General features: G+C 56.4%; 1 protein-coding gene across 3 annotated transcripts in view; it reads right to left on the reverse strand.

Moving 5' to 3' along the window:
- Window positions 1–6819: 6819 nt before the first annotated feature.
- DHX30 (DExH-box helicase 30) overlaps window positions 6820–17024 on the reverse strand; it is a 47708-nt gene continuing 37503 nt past the window's right edge. For all 3 annotated transcript variants that reach the window (XM_074985230.1, XM_074985229.1, XM_074985227.1), the window contains 11 exons: window positions 16361–16439; window positions 14761–14865; window positions 13081–13256; window positions 11023–11229; window positions 10408–10489; window positions 9803–9996; window positions 9562–9721; window positions 9071–9228; window positions 8439–8546; window positions 8069–8204; window positions 6820–7143 (listed from right to left, as the gene is read on the reverse strand). In XM_074985230.1, coding sequence (XP_074841331.1) covers window positions 6908–7143; window positions 8069–8204; window positions 8439–8546; window positions 9071–9228; window positions 9562–9721; window positions 9803–9996; window positions 10408–10489; window positions 11023–11229; window positions 13081–13256; window positions 14761–14865; window positions 16361–16439 — 1641 coding nt within the window. In that variant the 3' untranslated portion in view covers window positions 6820–6907. The remainder of the gene's footprint in view (window positions 7144–8068; window positions 8205–8438; window positions 8547–9070; window positions 9229–9561; window positions 9722–9802; window positions 9997–10407; window positions 10490–11022; window positions 11230–13080; window positions 13257–14760; window positions 14866–16360; window positions 16440–17024) is intronic.

A 17024-nucleotide genomic window follows, 5' to 3' on the forward strand; every position in this document is an offset into this window, starting at 1 on the left:
AGCAGCTCCATTGTAGGCATCGCAAGGTTGGATGGGAATGTGTGTCCTGAGGTCCTGCCAGATCTTGCTGGACACATGGTCAATACCGGGGCTGGCTGAGAGATTTGTAATGGAAACGTTCCAGTGAGGTTAACAGGCTGTTGGAAATGGAGCAAGGAGGTTCTTTTCTGTGGTTCTCAGCTCCACCGTCCACCACTGAGCTCTCCAACACACCAGCCCATCAGACAAAGCACATTCAAATGAACAAGTGGCTGGACTCCAGCCCACAACAGCAGGGGCCTGCACAGTGTGGCTGCTTTGCCCTATGCTATTATAGGGCTGCATGTTTTCTGCTGGGCAGCATGCAGCCCCAGAGGCTGGGCTACAGCCGGAATGTGCCTCCTGTTGTCCTCCGTGGTCCCTTATTGCTAACTGAATGTAGCTCTCTATGCTGAGCCTTGCTGTCGCCCCACTTACCTAGTGTAGTGTAAGAATGGGGCTCTAGACTAAACTGTTGTGTTTTGTGCCCTCTGAGCAGAATTTCGTTCTCGGATGTTGAAATGGGGCTACCCATGTCTTCCACACTTGCCAACTGCCAGGGTGTCCCATCTTCTACCACAGGTGACAGAAGGGAAGAGAACACTAAGACCTCTTTAGTCTCAGCCCGTTTCTCTTTTAGTGCTTTCGCTGGACAGCTACGCAAAGCCTCGGTAGGAGGAGCCACTGGTTAGCGGGCTGGAGAACAGAGTGGTCTTTCTGGGATGGAAGAAATGCCAATCTGCTGAGTGTTGTAGCTGTGCTGGTGACAGGATACTAGAGAAACAAGGTGGGGAGACCCCATCTTCTACTGGACTGGCTTGTGTTGGTGATAGAAGTTTCTGAGCTACACCGAGCCCAGAAGGCTTGCCAACAAAAACTGGTAGAAGAAAAGATGTGACCTCCGCCACCTTGTCTTGTTGCCCACAAGCACTTTAAGAGGGCTGGCGCTGGGGGGGGAATTCACAGGAAGACTCTTCACTTCCCAGAGGGGTCTGACAAACAGTAGAAGCCAAGAGACATGTAGAACTGTGGAAGATGGCTGTGGAAAGCATCCTTTACCTTTTGTTGTACTTTGCCACTGAGGGTCTAGTGACAATAGGTGGTGTTCTCATGAGGGTCTCGGTACAGGATGGCACCCAGTGTCAAATCAGTCAACTCCTTTATTCCAGCCCTCTGCTAACTTCCCTTTGTGGCATTAACATAGGTATGTGGTGGGCAAGCCATAACGGCAAGTGGGAGATGGGGGTGGGTGGAGAGGCAGGTAGTGCTCTGAGCACAGGGCTAGGAGGAAGAAACTTAAGTTCTACTCCTGGCTGATTTTGTCTCCCGCTGTGGTCTTGGGAAGTCACATGACCTCTGTCTCAGTTTTCCTCATCTGCAAAATGGGGGTAATAACAGTTACCTCACAGATGTGTTGTGAGGCATGATCTGTGTGTATAAGGTGCTCTCTGAGAGTCAGGTGTTATCGTTTGTGTGTTGTAGGAATATTATACAGAGGCTCCTTCTGCCTCATATGCGATGAACCAGAGGAGAGCACATGGCTGTCCTGTTTGGGCAGCTAATTGTTGCTATAATGTTGAGTGATGCACATGTTCCTATAGCGTAGAGGATGCTGATCGTGGGGAGGGGGAGATTATTGCATGGACGTAAAGGCTGAGACTCCAGCTACGTGGGAGAGGTGGTAGATACCGGGGGGGGGGGGGGGGGTGCAGCCCCCTGGTATGGACTCCAGGGAGTGACCTCGTATGGGTTTACTTCTGCCTTTTTCACCCTCCTCTTTGACTGTACAAGACTGGTGTCTCCATTTGCAACTTTTCCTGATTTGACGTTGTGACTCTTAGTATTGTAAAGGATTGAAATAAAGCTTCTAGATGTTTAACCAGAGCCCAGTGTGAATTTGCATTTCTCTGGGGGGGAGCTGATCTTTTTCTCAGAAACAAACCCATTGTTTGGACGGGGGCATTAATCTAGGCAGAGTACATTCCTTCTCACGCAGTATGTGCATCTCTGCCTCACAGGGATCTAATTCTCTGTGTCTGCAGTCACTCAGCTGTTGCACGCCGCCCCTGCCCCCTCCCCTCAGCTTGACTGCCCCGGGGAAGAGAGTCTTGAGTTAATGGGAATAGCTCTAGAGCCTACAGCACCAGCTGTGCTGAAGGTGCTATATAAAGGGACTGTTCTGTTTCCTTGTGTGTTACTGGGGCTGCTTCTCCACAGGAGCTGTTCTTCGCCTCATCTGTGGGGAGTGGAGAGGGGAAATAGAAAGTGAGGAACCAGAGGAAGTTGAGTTAGAACTCCCAGCTGTGAACCTAACTGGGTGACCTGTCACTCACTGTTTCCTGGCCTCAGGTTCCTGAGATGGAAGATGGTGTAAATCTTGCTTCCTTTGGAGACACAACGTTGGCCACGTGCTTTGGAAACATAACAGGTCAGTGACTGGATGTCCAGCCATGACGAGCATCTGCGAATTGGGCTGGGGGCTGTTTTTAGAAACTCAGCCTGACCACCTGCACGTGGGTCCCAAGGCCTGGGAGTGGAGCACAAATGAAACCTCCCCAGGGCTGAGTGCCTCTTATTTGTGTCCCTTCAGCCACTCCAGACCCCCTACTCAGTGCTGCTCTCTTCATCCTGCCTTTAACTGTGTGTCTCATCTTCCTTGCCTGAGTCCTGCGCCCACTGCTGCCTGTGGCTAGGTTTGGTACCAGTTCTCTTCGCCCAGAAAGCAGTAGTGCCACAACATTCAAAGCATGACCAGCTTGGGCCTGCCTGGCCTCATTCCTCCCTGCGCCTGCACCCTCGTGGCAGCCAGGAAGTATGGCGCCACTACACAACAAAGTATTAGCCTCACTGGCTGAGTAACACTTACTTGGTGTCCACAGCACCTTAACACATAGAACAGACCTAGATAGCAAAGGCAGGTCTATGCCACTGCTGAGATCTAGGCCAGGGGGTCAGCAACCTTTCTGGGGCAGAGTGCTGCTATTTGACCTCTGTGTACAGCCTGCATGCCAGTGAGACTTCTGAAAGTCACTAATCGTCCTACTTACAGCAGCTTCGTTAATAAATTAAGGTGCAGAGGTTTAGTCTGTAGGTGGTGGTTGGTAGCATGAGTTGGTCTTTTGTTAATCCACAGATGGCCTGGCACTGAGCAAGCTCGAGGACAGGTGGAGCTGAGCTGCCTTCTGTGGCAGTGAAAATCAGCTGGTGCGCCACTCATGGGTGCTGACCCCCGCACTAGGCTGAGACATGATCTGCTGCGCTGTGTGAGTTAGTGTGGCAAAGCAACAATTCATTATCTCCCTAGCATCATAAAATCCTAGGGCTGGAAGAGACCTCAGGGGGGTCATTGAATCCAGCCCCCTGCTCAAAATAGGAGCAACCCTAAAAACAGCTTCTGGCAGGAAGGTCCTGGCTGGGCTGACTTAGTTGGGGTTGATCCTCCTTGAAGCAGGGGACTGGACTCGATGACCACCTGAGGTCCCTTCCAGCCCTCTGGAGTGGGATTTGACCCTTCACCTCTCCTCAGAGGGCAGTCTGTTAAGTGTGGCACCTTAGACTATAGGACCAGCCTGTTAGCTACAAAGGGAAGAATGCAGTGGAGCATGTGTTGGCCAGGAACTAACCCCAGCCCCACTGCTGAGAAAGCAGCCATGCTAACCACTACACCAGGAACTAGAGAGTTTAAAAAAAACAAAAACAAAATGCCTGACTTTTCTGAGGCTTGACCTCAAGATCTTTAGGTGCTGAAGCTGATGGACTGCCTGGAGTGCTAAGAAAATCCTTCCCCTCTAGCACTTGTAATATGGGACTTGCCTACTGCACCCCACCAGCTACCACTTGCCAGGATCATCATGGTATAACTTCTTGCCAGGGTAGGGGCCCCTGGTTGCAGTCATTTACTGTAATTTCAGATTTGGGGGCGGGGGGGGGTAGGAACAGGGCATCAGACTAGTTGATGAGGGGTTCCCTTCTGGGCTTGAAGTCACAGCCCTTGCTTCCCTTACTCACACCTCTCCAGTTCTCACACAGCCTCAGCCCATTGTTTTACCATTTTCAGTTGAGCCACACCTCCCTGGGCTCTTCAAGCCTGTAGGGTCCAGGTGCAGAGGAAGTAATAATGCACCTCTGTAATTAACTCAACCCTGCAGAACTTGCACCTCCAGGACAGGCAGCTGAACAAGGCGTCAGCAACTTGCTGTCAGCCTTCAAGGTGGTATGTACCTGACTCAGCAAGCACCACAAGCCCTGACTTACAGGCTCAGCATGCTGCTCCTTGGGGCTACACAAATGTTGCCAACAGTATTCCTGCTTTGGAAACAAGCTCGAGGGAGTTGTGACCAAAGGAGGGGATTTCAATCACAGCCTATTGAATGGCCAGAGCAGGCTGTGTACTGGTCCCTACCAGCAAGTTCCACCTCCAAACAGCTTGTCTTCTCCAATCGTTGACCAGGTACAAAGCAAGTGCTGCAGCAGGACTCCCCTCTGAGAATGCCTGCACCTGGCATAAATGCAGGGCTAGCAGAAAGGCCCAAGCTGACGAGAGCCGTAGCAGACTCCTGGGCCCACCAGGCTCCTACACACCACTTAGCTCTCCCCCTCTTCGAGGGGAACTGCTGCTGCCTAATACGTACACCAACCCCCAGGCAGGCTGCAGGAGCAGGCAACATGTCTCATCTACTGAGTCTCCTGCCTTGGGATACCCCTGAGCGCTACCATCTCTTGGCAGCAGGGTACAGGCCCCAGGCACACACGGAGGCCTCAGGTGCAGCTCAGATGGCTGCACTACAGTTCAATGGCCCCTTTCCTGACACTGCTGCAGCACCCTGAAGATGCTGTGCAGCTGGCAGCACAGGAGGCAGATCACAGGCACTCAAGGCAGATAAGCACACACGTGGAAGCAGGACTCTCTGGTGGTTAATGAAGGACAGACCCAGTTACTACTCTATCCCTTTTATTGTCTTTAATCTAGGTTGTAAAAAGATCCAGTATCACATAACAGCCACTGAAGTATCCCGATATCACACTAGTTCTCAACCATTCAGACATTTTTTTTTGTTTTTTTTGTTTTTTGTTTTTAAACCTGCTGGGAGGGAAAAACCAGAGTGTTTATTGTACAGGCTGAAAAAGGGAAACACTGGTTCAGTTCGAATGACAACCTCTCGAGCAAGTGAAATGTATATGAAAAGTTCTGCGTGAGCACAGGCTGCAGGGCCTCCAGGCTGCCTGGGACACGGCCACAGAGGAGCGTTGATCCAGATTTCTAACCCACTCCAGCGTTTTCCCACCTGTGCCTTGGCCCAGAGCCAGGGCAGAAGTTACTCTCCCTCTCCCCTATCCTCATTCAGTACTTCACATACAATGCAAGATGCAGTTTCAGGTCTTTGCCTAATTTACAGTTCTAGCCTGGGGTGGGCCCTGAAGTCCATGACAGGCTTGTGTTTGCTCCTGCAGTCAACCCATGCCAAAACTGCTGGTGTTGCCGTGGGGGGATGGCACCAGCTCGTAGTGGCAGGACACACAACCTTAAAAAGGCTCATGACCAGCCCACTTAGACTTGTAACAGGACCCAGTGCCACGCCCCAAACACAAACTAGATTCTGGCCCAGGTCAGGAACAGTTCTGATCTTTCCATCACACCAGTGCCTCTCCCAGCTGCAAGCAGGGCAGGGCTCCTCTCTTTCAGATACAAAGAGCAGCAGAAATAAAAACCAGTTGCAAGCCCAGTGACCACCTTCTACGCTCCTGATGGGCAAAGTAGGAGTCACACTGGGGGGGTACTAGAAACCAGGCTCCTGCAACATTATGAGACAGGCCTTCCCTGCACTCCTGGTGCAAACCCTAGGAGACCATCTGCAAAGCAACTGCAGGTACCAGCTCAGCTGGAGAACTCTCCATCCCCCACCCCACCCCACCCCTTATGAACGTTCATGAATCCAGCCTCACAACAGCCCTGTGAGGCAGGGTGCTCTCTTTACTGACAGGCAGGGAACTGAGGCAGAGAGGGGATTAGATCTCTTGCCTTGAAAGTTGTGCGTTCATCACCAAACCCTCTTCCTGGGCTACTCTGGTCCCGGTTCATAGGGAATAGCAGGACTCAAGGAGACAGGCTGCCGGGTTGAGGGGCACCCGCAAGCGCTTCATGCGTTGCACAAGTTACAGGAAGCTGCCGTCTCCTTGCCAGGGACAACAAAGAATTTAAAAAATAAAAAGTGAAAAAAAGGACAAAACTACAGACAGAAACTACACAACATCTCACACTCCTCGCGCCAACGCTGAGCTCGATCTGTGCAGCAGGAGACCACGACAGGCTCCCAGATGCCCTCTGCAGGGAGTGTTGAGTCCAGCACCTTCCAGGACTCGCTCGCTCTCTGGCCTCTTCACACTGGGCTCAGCAAGTGGACAATGAAGACGACAACTCGGCTCCATGCGTCAGAGCTGCCAACTCCAACGGGACTGGCCCCGATTCAGTGCAGGCACAGCTGCAAGCTGAAAGTCCATCTTCCACCTAGCTAGGAGCAGCTCTCCAACTGCGTAGAGCTGCTCTGGGCACGCCCCGTGGGGCGGAGGTGACAGGAGGGTTGCAGGAGTCAGCGGTGTTCGGGGACTAAGACGACCTTTGGAACATAGGAAGTGGCTTTCCATTGAACTCTGGGTGTCGGCCATTCTGGTCTGGTCTCTGGGCCTCCGCAGCAGACGACGCCAGAGCTGGGCTGGTTCCTTCTCCACGCTGGCCATGCACGGAGCCAAGAGCCAGGGATTCTGACAACTCTGATCTTCTAGGATGGAGAGAGATGACTTCACAAGGGATAAATAGAACTTTATTTAAATAAACATTTGTGAACATCTGTATACAAATTACAAGTCCCCACGCTCAAGCCTCCACCGCGGGCTAGGCGCCAAAGCTGCCAGGAGGTCCCTTGAGCAGATCCACCAGGATGTCGAGCAGTTGGCTGTGCTGATGGTGCAGGTCCCCCGGGATCGCAGACATTTCAGAACACAGGCAGGTCTCCACCATCTTGGAGAGCGACACGCGGAAATCCCGCAGGAGGCGGATGGTGTAGGAGTCTCCTTCCAGCACCAGGAGGTCGCTGTCGGTCAGAGAGACTGTCGCCCGCCAGCCGTCGTCTGGGGGAAAAGAAAGGAGCAGAGTGGAGTCAACCAGCAGGTTGGAGCTGACCGGGCCCAGGGCATCTCAATGGACTGCGGCTTTTCCCCTGCTGGGGGTGCAGACCCGTCCCCTGCCCTCAGGGATCTCCTCCACATGATGTGCTCTTCCTGCAGGACCAGCACAAGGTCTGCGCTCAGGCAAAAGGGAGACAGGGAGCACCAAGTGCCCAGGGCCTTCCTCACTCTGGGCTGCTGCCATCAGAGAGGGAATGGAAAGGCCATGACAGCCATGGCTAGAAGGTTACATTCCCAAGGGTGCAAGGACCCAGGGGCCTGCTGAGGCTTCACTTACATCTGAAGTGACAGGGGCATCTCCCTGGCGGGGAAAAATTGTTCCTCCACTCTGGCCTCATCTCTATCAGTGATGGGTTTGGCCAGAACCCACTGTCCCTCCCTAGTGGTGCACTGCACACAGGTCAAGCCCTCGTGCTGTCAGGACCCAGGCCCAGCTCTCGAACCATCACCTGCTAAGCCTGAGAGCTCACCAATTCTGCTTGTTTGGACACCCCCTGGGTCTGTGAGCCCTAAGCCAGCCAGAGTGGAATGGCCCCAAAGCCATGTGTGTCCACCCCCAGAGCCCAAAGCAAGCACCCCACCAGGCAGGCAGAGGGCAGAGACCTGGAGATGTGGGCCCAGAGGGTGGGCTCTGGCAGCTGGGTGGACTGGGGCCAACCAGTTCATAGGTGAAGAACCACTGCCTCTGTGGTGCCCAAAGGGTTAACTTCCAGGCACTACAGACGTGAGGTCACACGGGAACCTGCTCCTTATTGGACAGCCCTTGCCAGGCGAGGACTGACAGGAGGTGGGGAGGTGGCAGTGCAGAACAGCACAGTTTCCCCAGGGGCGTGACCAGACCAGCACCACCCCCCCCGCAAGTGCTCACCTCGGACGTGGATGTCGGTGTCGGTCATCAGCAGCACGGCCAGCGGATGGACCTGGGAGGAGTCCCGCACGAACACGCCACCATTGGACTTCACCGCCATGAAGTACGTCAGCCAGCGGCTGTAGAGCTTGGAGGCCTCCCTGGGCAGGAACAGCTGGAGGTTACTGTCGCCCACGTGCAGGTACCTGCCACCTGCCCAGCCAGCCCCTGCCACGTACAACCTGGGGGCAGAGGCCAGGCTCGGGCAGGCCTGGGCCAGCAGAACTCCTGGAAACAGCAGCCAGCCAGCGGCCCTGACAAGCCCACCTAGGAGTGGGTTCCCGCCCCCAGACCCTGAGCTCCCCGCAACCCCCAGCAGCACACGTGCCACCTGCCTGTTGATAGTTGACTTGTGAAGCAGGACGGTGCCGGCCTTTGTCCGGTACGAGTAACTGTTCGGCTTGAACTTCCCCTGCCGGGTCACTTTGCCTTGTCGCACCTGGGAACAGGACAGGCGTCTCAGCCAGCAGCAGAGGCCGCTCCCAGCAGCTGGCCAGGTGCTGCTGGGCTCCACCCTGCCAGACCACAGGGATTTCCCTCCCAGCCCCGCTGGGGAGCCTTGTCCCCACCACCTTAGCAGGCGGCGGCCCTGGTGTTGCAAAGCACGCCTGGAGGCAGAGGATGAGGGGAGGGATTCTCCAGCAGCTCAGCAAGCCACAGCTGGCGAAGCAGGGGCCTGAGCTAGAGGGGGCCTGAGCTAGAGGGGGCCTGGCTGGCTTGGCAGCGGGAGGCTGATTACGCCACGTGGCACAGGTGAACACGCACTCTGCCCTCGGCCATGACGCCCAAGCGCACGGTCCCAGCGCCAGGAGAGTGCTCCCCAAATAGCTCCACCCCCCGCGGCCGAGAGCAGGGAGCCAGGAGGCTCGGCCCAGGATGCCCATGAGCACCAGCAGCCTGAGCAGCTGTGGCACGGGGATGGCCCAGCGGGACAGGGAGCCCAGTCACACAGGGTACTTGTACCTGGATGAGGTTGGGGTACAGGCCGGCCATGAGGACGCCCTTCACCAGCTCCTCCTCCTCGCTGTACTGGTTGCAGGCGGCGGAGGGCATGGTGCAGTCCGAGGGCGACGACACCAGGAAGGTTTCGTAGATATTCTCAGAGAATTGCTTGACCAGGCCTGTTGGGAGGAGCCAGGCCTGGCATGAGCACGTGGGGGGCAGGCCGCTGCCCTGGGCAACCCCCAGCTCACAGCCTGCACGCAGGGAGCCCGTTCCCCATGTGGGGGCTTCACCCCAGGCCTGGGCCAGACACACTGACTCCCGAGGGGCTGCCTGCCAGTGGCCGCCCTGTCTGGGTCCCACGACACCTGGCTGGAGGCCCCCCGGCACATGCAGTCGCTCAGAGGCCCTGAGTCAGGGCTCACCACAAGCAGGAGCCTACCGTATGGAGGGCTTGGCGAGCATCCCCCCTGCCCAGCCCACCCCCGGCAGAGCGGGGCCTAGGGCCTCACCGTTGATGAAGCGCAGGCTGGGGGCGTAGAGGAAGTAGTCCTGCAGGTAGTTGTCTCTGGCGCGGCTGTCTCTGCGCCTCAGCACCTCCTCCCAGCCAGCCACCGCCCTGACGAAGGCCAGGTGGTCGCTCCCGCTCTCTCTGCTCAGAATGGCCTTGGCCTAGAGCCAGGAAGCCGCGTTAGAAGAGCCACAAACCCTCCTGGCCCCCGCCCGGCTGCGGCCCTGGCAGGTGGCCCTCACCTTGTCCACCTCCGCTCGGTTCTGCAGGCTGCTGCTGAAGGGGTCCCGAGTGAGGCAGGAGACGATGACGAGCAGTGGGTGAAGGCAGCGGTAGATGGCTGCCAAGACGATGGCTTTGGCCAGACGAGGGTCCGTGGAGATCTGTGCCAGGCGTTTGCCTAGCGTGGTGAGGGCTTCTCTGTGGTCCAGAACTCCTGCAACAGACCCACCGTCATCTCCAGCAGCCTCCCCACAGCACTGACCCGCTGGGGAAGGGGAGGCCCCTGACTTCAGACACTGCTGAGCGGCAGCAAGGGTCCTGCCATGCTCAGCAACCTGGCGCAAGAGACGGGGGAGCCAATAAAGCAACTTGGATGGGCAGGCCCCCCAGGATGCCCACGCTGCCAGCTGAGCTCCCAGCCACAACCCCTGCCCCTTCCACCTCTCCCAGCACTGTGCAAGACCCAGCCCAACTCGTGCAAACTCAGCGACAGCTTCTCCCCACTCCCTTCTCGGGCTCAGTTCCATTGCTAAGGTCCCACTCCAGTCCAGGGAGTCCTGTCCAAGCCCAGCTTGTTACGCGTGGGCCACAGCAGTGGCCGTCCTCGTCCTCCTCATTAGCTTACCAATCTCCTGCAGGAGGATCACTGCTTCATCCACCGCTTTGATGTCAGGGCTATCCAGAGCCTTGGACAGGAATTCAACTGCCTGCAACACACACACATGCGCACACAGATAACATGAGCCTCCCACCCCAGAGCAGGAGCGACATTCTGATGCACACGGGGGCAGAGGCAGAACCTGCCACCCAAACGGCCGCTGTCCAGCCGAAGACGGGAATGGCATTTTCTCCTCTGCGTATCTGCAGGGACAGGAGCTCGGTGCTCTGCACAGCACCGTGCGTTCCAGGTGCTAACCCTGGCCAATCTGCGCAGCTCCCTCCTGCAGGCTCCCAGCCTGGGCAGGAAGAGACGGCTCCTGGAGATGGGGAGGGATGGGCAGGTAGGTAATGGGAAATGCTCAGTGCTCTGGCAAACAGGATCCCGGGGGCATTTTCCCACCCCGGAGCACAGCGCCCAGCATACAGCTTCACAGCCAGCTCCTGAGAACGCCCTGCCGCACCCTGGGATTCCCTGGCTTACTGCGGGCAGACCCCAGCTCGCCACCCAGAGCAGGCAGGCACATGCTGGCAGGGGCAGTTCTGCCAGCAACGCGGTCTCCTAGCCACATACTGCACCTACCGTCTTCTCCGGCATGTGGATCTTGGCCTGAACCACCAGGTTCTCCAAGGGGGTGCGTAGGATTTCTGGGACCTGGAAAGTGGGCATCTTGTCCAGACGGCTGCGAGGGAAGAGGTGATAGGCGAAGCCCGACTGGCAGCGGCCAGCACGGCCCCGCCTCTGCACCACGTTGGACTTGGAGACCCACACCGTTTCCAGGCAGGAGACCTGGGGGAAGAAGAGGGTGAGTCACGAGCTTCCGCCTGTGATTTAGTCTGTTCCACCAAGCTTCCCCGCTAAACGGAGACCTGAGGGACTGCTGCCCAGGAGCCTTCTGCCTCACCTACCCTGGGCTTGGCTGGCAAGCTGCCCCACTAGCATGAAGAGCCTCACAGCAGGGGCCGGGCAAATCCGCACAGCCCAGTAACTCTCCCTGTTCTACTCAGTCGTCGGCCAGTTAGAGAGACACACTCGCCCACGGGGCCAAGCGCTTTGCAAGCAACCTGCTCTAGGGACTAGACACAAGAGTAACTGTACCCACCACCGAGGTGCAGCTGCCTCTGGGGTGGAACGCCTAATGAGGAGCAGCAACAAAGAACGGTGCCGAGGAGCGAGGTGTGGAGAGACTGCCACCGGGATCAGGAGGCGGGGAGCTCGGTACAATGATCCGGAACTGATTGCAGAAGAGGCAAGGACTGGTTTAGAGGTTTCATACAAACCACAGCAGCTCAGACACATGCCAACCCCAGCATTGTGGCAGGGCCTGGGAAAGGGCCAGGGGACCTTTATCTTCCTCTAAGGCAAGCCCCAGAGCTGGGGCAAAGGAAGCTTGAGTTCACCTCTCTGCCAAACGGCAGCAGCAAATACACACACAGGCCGTCCTCGCGTGGGCCCGTGCTCCCATTACAGCGCCCTGCTGCAAGGCCAGGCAGGTTAGCCACCTGCCCACAGCTCAGCACCTGGGCCCTCAGCCCTGTCTGAGCAGAAGGGGAAGGCCAAGCTTGGCGCCATCTCCTGGACAAAGTCTGCACACATTTCCCGCACAGTCGAACAGCCTCCTTGGGAGTTCTCAGACGCAGCCCCCATAGGCTATTAGTACAGGTGGAACCTCTCTAATCCAGCGCCCACCCGACCTGACCAGTGCCAGATCAGAGAATATGCTGGACCACGGGAGGTCAATATTGTCTAGCACATCGCCAACACCTCCACTGCTTCCTGGGCTCTTAGAAGATATTTAGGGGTAAATTTGAGCTAAATAACAGCACAGAGCACCGAGAACCAGGCTGGGTGGCTGGACACTAACTTTATGGGAACATGGGAAACTATAACCATGCTGGACTATGGCTGTTGCCGGACAAGAGCGATTCAACCTGTAGTATATTTCAACCCTTCTACCTGGGGCCACCATGATTTGCTGTGGTCACCCGACATCTGAGAGCCAGCACAGTGCTGAGAGCGGCTGGCTCCAGAGAGAGGCGCTCCTGGGGCCTGGGCATAGTGCTATGCTGCTGAAGTTCCTGCTTTAAATCCTCTTTGGTCTCTTTTTATGTCTGGGCCACCAGGAGCCAAGCGTGGTGCAGAAGCAGCAGGTACAGCCCAGCCTCTGGCATTCGTTAACTGAGCTTTCTCTGGCTGGTGGCTCCGAGGAAGTGACTGATGGGAGTCGGCTGGGGGCGCTGTAAGACAGGGAGAGCTACGGAGGGTACTGAAGGCAGTGTGCAAACAGCAGGGTGTGATCAGGGTGTCTCACACCTGGGACAGATAGGGCTCATTTCTGTTATAGCCTCTGCGCTGGGAGGAAGCTGGCCCGGCTAATGCTCTCTGGGGAATCAATGGTCTGTGCCTGAGAGGCAAAACAGGGACTTTTTTTGGTTTCGATCCACTTGTGAGAGACACGGGGAGGGGTTATCCCTGCTCTGCAGAGCTCACGTGCCAGGCAAGTCAGCCAGTCGAGCCTGGAGCACCCAGGAGTTACAGGCCAGCAGGGGACTCTCAAATGCTGCTTTAAGAGCCAGGCTTCAGCTGCAGTTTGTTCCCAGAACACACACACTGCACACAGGGCAAGGAAGAGGCCACCACCTTGGTCTTGAGGTCATAGCGTTCCTCCTTGTGCGTGCCACTGTCCACCACGTGCACAATGTCATTGATGGTGATGGAGGTCTCTGCAATGTTGGTAGCCAGGACGATCTTTCTCACTCCCGGTGGGGGCCGCTGGAAGATGTTCTGTTGATCCATCATGGGGATATTGGAGTGCACTGGCATGAGAAAGCACAGAGTCAGCCTAGCCCTGCCCACCAGCACCACAGCTCAGGAAGTGGTCAGATCGACTCAGCCCATGGCAGGTGCCACACATCCTTCACTTTGCTCAGCCCCCCAAGAGAGGCTGGGGTTAGCCACTGCTGTCGCACGCAAAGAGAGCGGTTTCTAATGGTGGACTTACAGAGAGGAGCCAACCAATGGCTCTCCCAAGCTTACTCCTCAGACCCACCACTGCTCCTTCAATTGTCTCACCACCAACCTTGGCAAGAGTCAAGCAGTGTAAAATGAAAACAGCAGAAGGCAAAATACTCCAGGGCTGCGGGCAGGAACGGCTCCTTTCACCCTCCATGACCTAAAAATCAGCAGCACCTGGAGCTCTGAGCACTTCATGCCTGGCACAGGTTCCCCAGATCACTGCTTTTCAACCTCTGCTCTCCCGATGTCTACGGGTTCTGTGAACGCTTGGCATTACCATAGAACAGCGGCTTTTGACCTGTGGTCTGTGGGCCCCTGCAGGTCTGCAGACTAGGTCTAAGATTTCCCAAGGGGTCTATGCCTCCACTCGAAATTATCGAGGGGGCTGCAAATGAAAAAAGGTTAAAGAGCACTGTCTTAGAAAAAAGGGAGCGCACTCGGATTTTCCGGAGGAGTTTGGGTGGTAGGACATGTAACACCTGCTCCCATCCACAGGTGGAGACATTGCATTCTGCATGGCTCTGCATTTCCACTTTTAAAAGACATCACTATTCCTGCCCCGCTGAGGGAATGGCCTCTGGCTCTATGACTTACGCCACCTAAGCAGCCAGGGCTACAGCCAAAGGCCTGTAATTCACCCACCGTTTCCTCATGTGGGTCAGTGACTGGGGAAATGCCCAACTGCACACGGGGTTGTGTGCTCAGGGCCCAGCGAACAGGAGGTAAGTGGAGCAGCTGGCTCAGATACAAGCAACCATTTCAGAAGAGAGCAGCCCCGGCCCACGCACCCCAGCACACTGCAGCCAGCCGGGCGACGGAGCTCGGCACGTGGTGAGTGGCGGGAAGTCAGCAGATCTGCAGCCGTTTAGCAAAAATGTTTTAAAATATCCCAGCTGGATAAAGATGAAGCCACACGAACAAGGCCAAGCTGCACTTGGAAACACCAGTGTCACCTGCCCAGCCTCACCACAACAGAGCTCTGTGCTGGACCGAGCTTCAGGCAGATGCGGCAGGGACGCTGGAGTGCCTCCCGGCAGATTCCCCTGGCTACACTGCTGAGCAGCTCAGCACGTACCTATAGTGACCATGGTACTCAGTGTGCTCATAACAGCAGGGGGGGAGTTCATCTCCCTCCCCTCGCCGCAGGCACCAGCAGCAGCCAGGCTGGCGGCTGGGGGGCAGGTACGTGACAGGGTTACCACCGTGTCCAACACGTTCCGTGGCACACAGCACGAGCCCTTCAGTCCCAGGCACCTCGCCCCATGCAATGCAATGGAGAGTGGGGGCCTGGCGACGCGGTCTCACCTGGCAGGACAAGGTACCGGCTGTTCTGAGAGCCGAGCGTTTCCAGCAGGCGCTGCTGCACTCCTTTGATCTCCTGCCAGCCAGGAAGGAAGCAGAGGATCCCACCTGCGAAGAATCAGAAGAGGCAGCACAGAGATGGGTGGGGCTCTTCCTGGAGCTGGAGCGAGACACGACGACGCACACCCCTGTGCCAGGTCGCCCCTACTCCACGGGATCCAAGAGAACCCAGAACCTCCCCAGCTAGACCCAGAAACACAAACAGGAGACGAGCTGGTTCCCGAGTCTGCAGTAGTGACCCGTCAGGACTGATCATCCCTGAAACCTAAGAGAGACCTGCCCATCCCGATCACAGAAACAGCACCGTGCGAGCCACCCAGTACAGCGTGAGGGCCCCGGGGAGCGGCAGAATCGAACCAGTTGGGAGACTGCAGTGGGTGACTTCATACACGCCACAACTCGCCAGTGCACATGGACACAAGCTAAGCAACTCCTTCACGCTGGCTGGCTCTGGGGGTATTCTGCCATCAGGACAGACATCTGCACCAGGTGTCCCGGGATCCCCACGCAGTATCATGAGAGGAAAGGGAACTCATTGGCTTTGAGACAGCCCCAGACTTCCCAAACTTACAGCTCTGAGACCAGTCTCTCTCCTTCCAGGGGACAGGGCATTTTCTTGGCAGTTTACTGGGGGAACTCCACCTTACTAAAGTAACCAGAGATCCTGTCTGGTCTGTGGAAAGCCAAGATCCCTGGCATGGGCACAAATGCAGCTGCTGCTGCTCTCTGTCCCAGGGGTGGCTGCGTTTCAGTGGTACACAGCAGCTACATCTCTGAATCCAGGCTGAGAGAGGCCGTGCAAGTCACATATTTGCCAACGCTGTAACCAACACTCTACCCAGCACCCAGACACCATGCAGCAAGCTCCAGGAGCCTCAAGAGAGTAAGGTTGCGACTCTCCCCAATACGATGGGAAGTTGCATGGTGCAGTCGCATATCCCACCAGACAGAGATGTCAACTGATTTATAGCTCTGGATGCAACATAAAGAGACCAGGAACCGTCACCCCATTTTCATTACATGGGGACACTTCACACACAAACACACTGGCTTGGCTCACTTGTTCTGACTCTGGGACACGCAGACCGAGAGGTTACCTGTGACTGCATCCTTTGCAGACAAACTCTCTGGCAGTTGCCGTAAATCCCAGACATGGAGCATCCCTGTTGCTCACGACAGCCCCAGGCAAACGGCAGCAGCGCACTATCAGCAACAGGCTGGCTCAGGGAGAAAGTGCTCAGGGTGCAGATCCGACACAATGGGGCTGGTAGCACATTGTCACAGGTGCTTTCGGGCACTGCTAACTTCAGCCAGGGCCCTGCCGACACTGCTCTCAGCCAGCGGGAAGGTGACAATACAAGGACAAAGGGCTGGCTCTGGCCAGGGTCCAGGAGAGAGAGACAAAGCTCAGCCTCTTGAAGGAGTCAGCCCTACTTTACGGCTCTGATATGCTCAAGCCAAGGGTCCAGGCTCCACCTGCTCTTTCCCCATCTTCCAAAGCCCCAGGCGAGGGAAAAAAGGGAGAAGGTAAAGGAGCACCTACCTGGCTCTCCATGGGCATCTATCTGGAGCACGAGGTCAGTGATCAGCTCAAGGTCGAGCACACATTCGTCATCTGATTGCTGACAAACACAGGAGGCTGTGTGAATATCGAGGCAATGGCAGGTCTGGGAGAGGCGCCCCCCCAACCCACAGCATCCCCCTCAGATGGCAAACGCCTGGGTTCATGGTCGGAGCACAGGCCTATGAGCCAAGAACCCCAGAAGCTTTACACTTCAGCTCAGAGTCAGTCTGGTCCCAAACTCTGCTGTACAGGGACATTGTGCCTCCCTTCCCCACCCAGGGGGCACTGTGAGGGCTTGCAGGGATTTGCAGATGTCAGCATCGGGTATTATGTTGTTCCCACCAGCTCATTCGAATGATGGCTGGTCAGGGGGCAGGATGCTGCCCCTTGAGAACGGGACATCAGTGACTCAACGAGGCAGCAGCAGCTTTTGTTTGTAACTCAAAGGAGCGGGGCCAGCAGCTGGCAGGGTAACGGCTTTCCAAGTAGGTAACAGAACTAGCAGAGCACTGAGTGGGAGCCAGGGAGCTCTGGACCCTGCTGTGATTGGACACACCCCATGCAGGGAAGTGCTCCTACGGGGCAGCGATTATAAATAAAGGCGCAGCGGCAGCACATGGAAGGACAGAACAAGGGACGCGAG

This window comes from Carettochelys insculpta, chromosome 2, assembly GCF_033958435.1.
Source record: "Carettochelys insculpta isolate YL-2023 chromosome 2, ASM3395843v1, whole genome shotgun sequence".
NCBI lineage: Eukaryota > Metazoa > Chordata > Testudines > Carettochelyidae > Carettochelys > Carettochelys insculpta.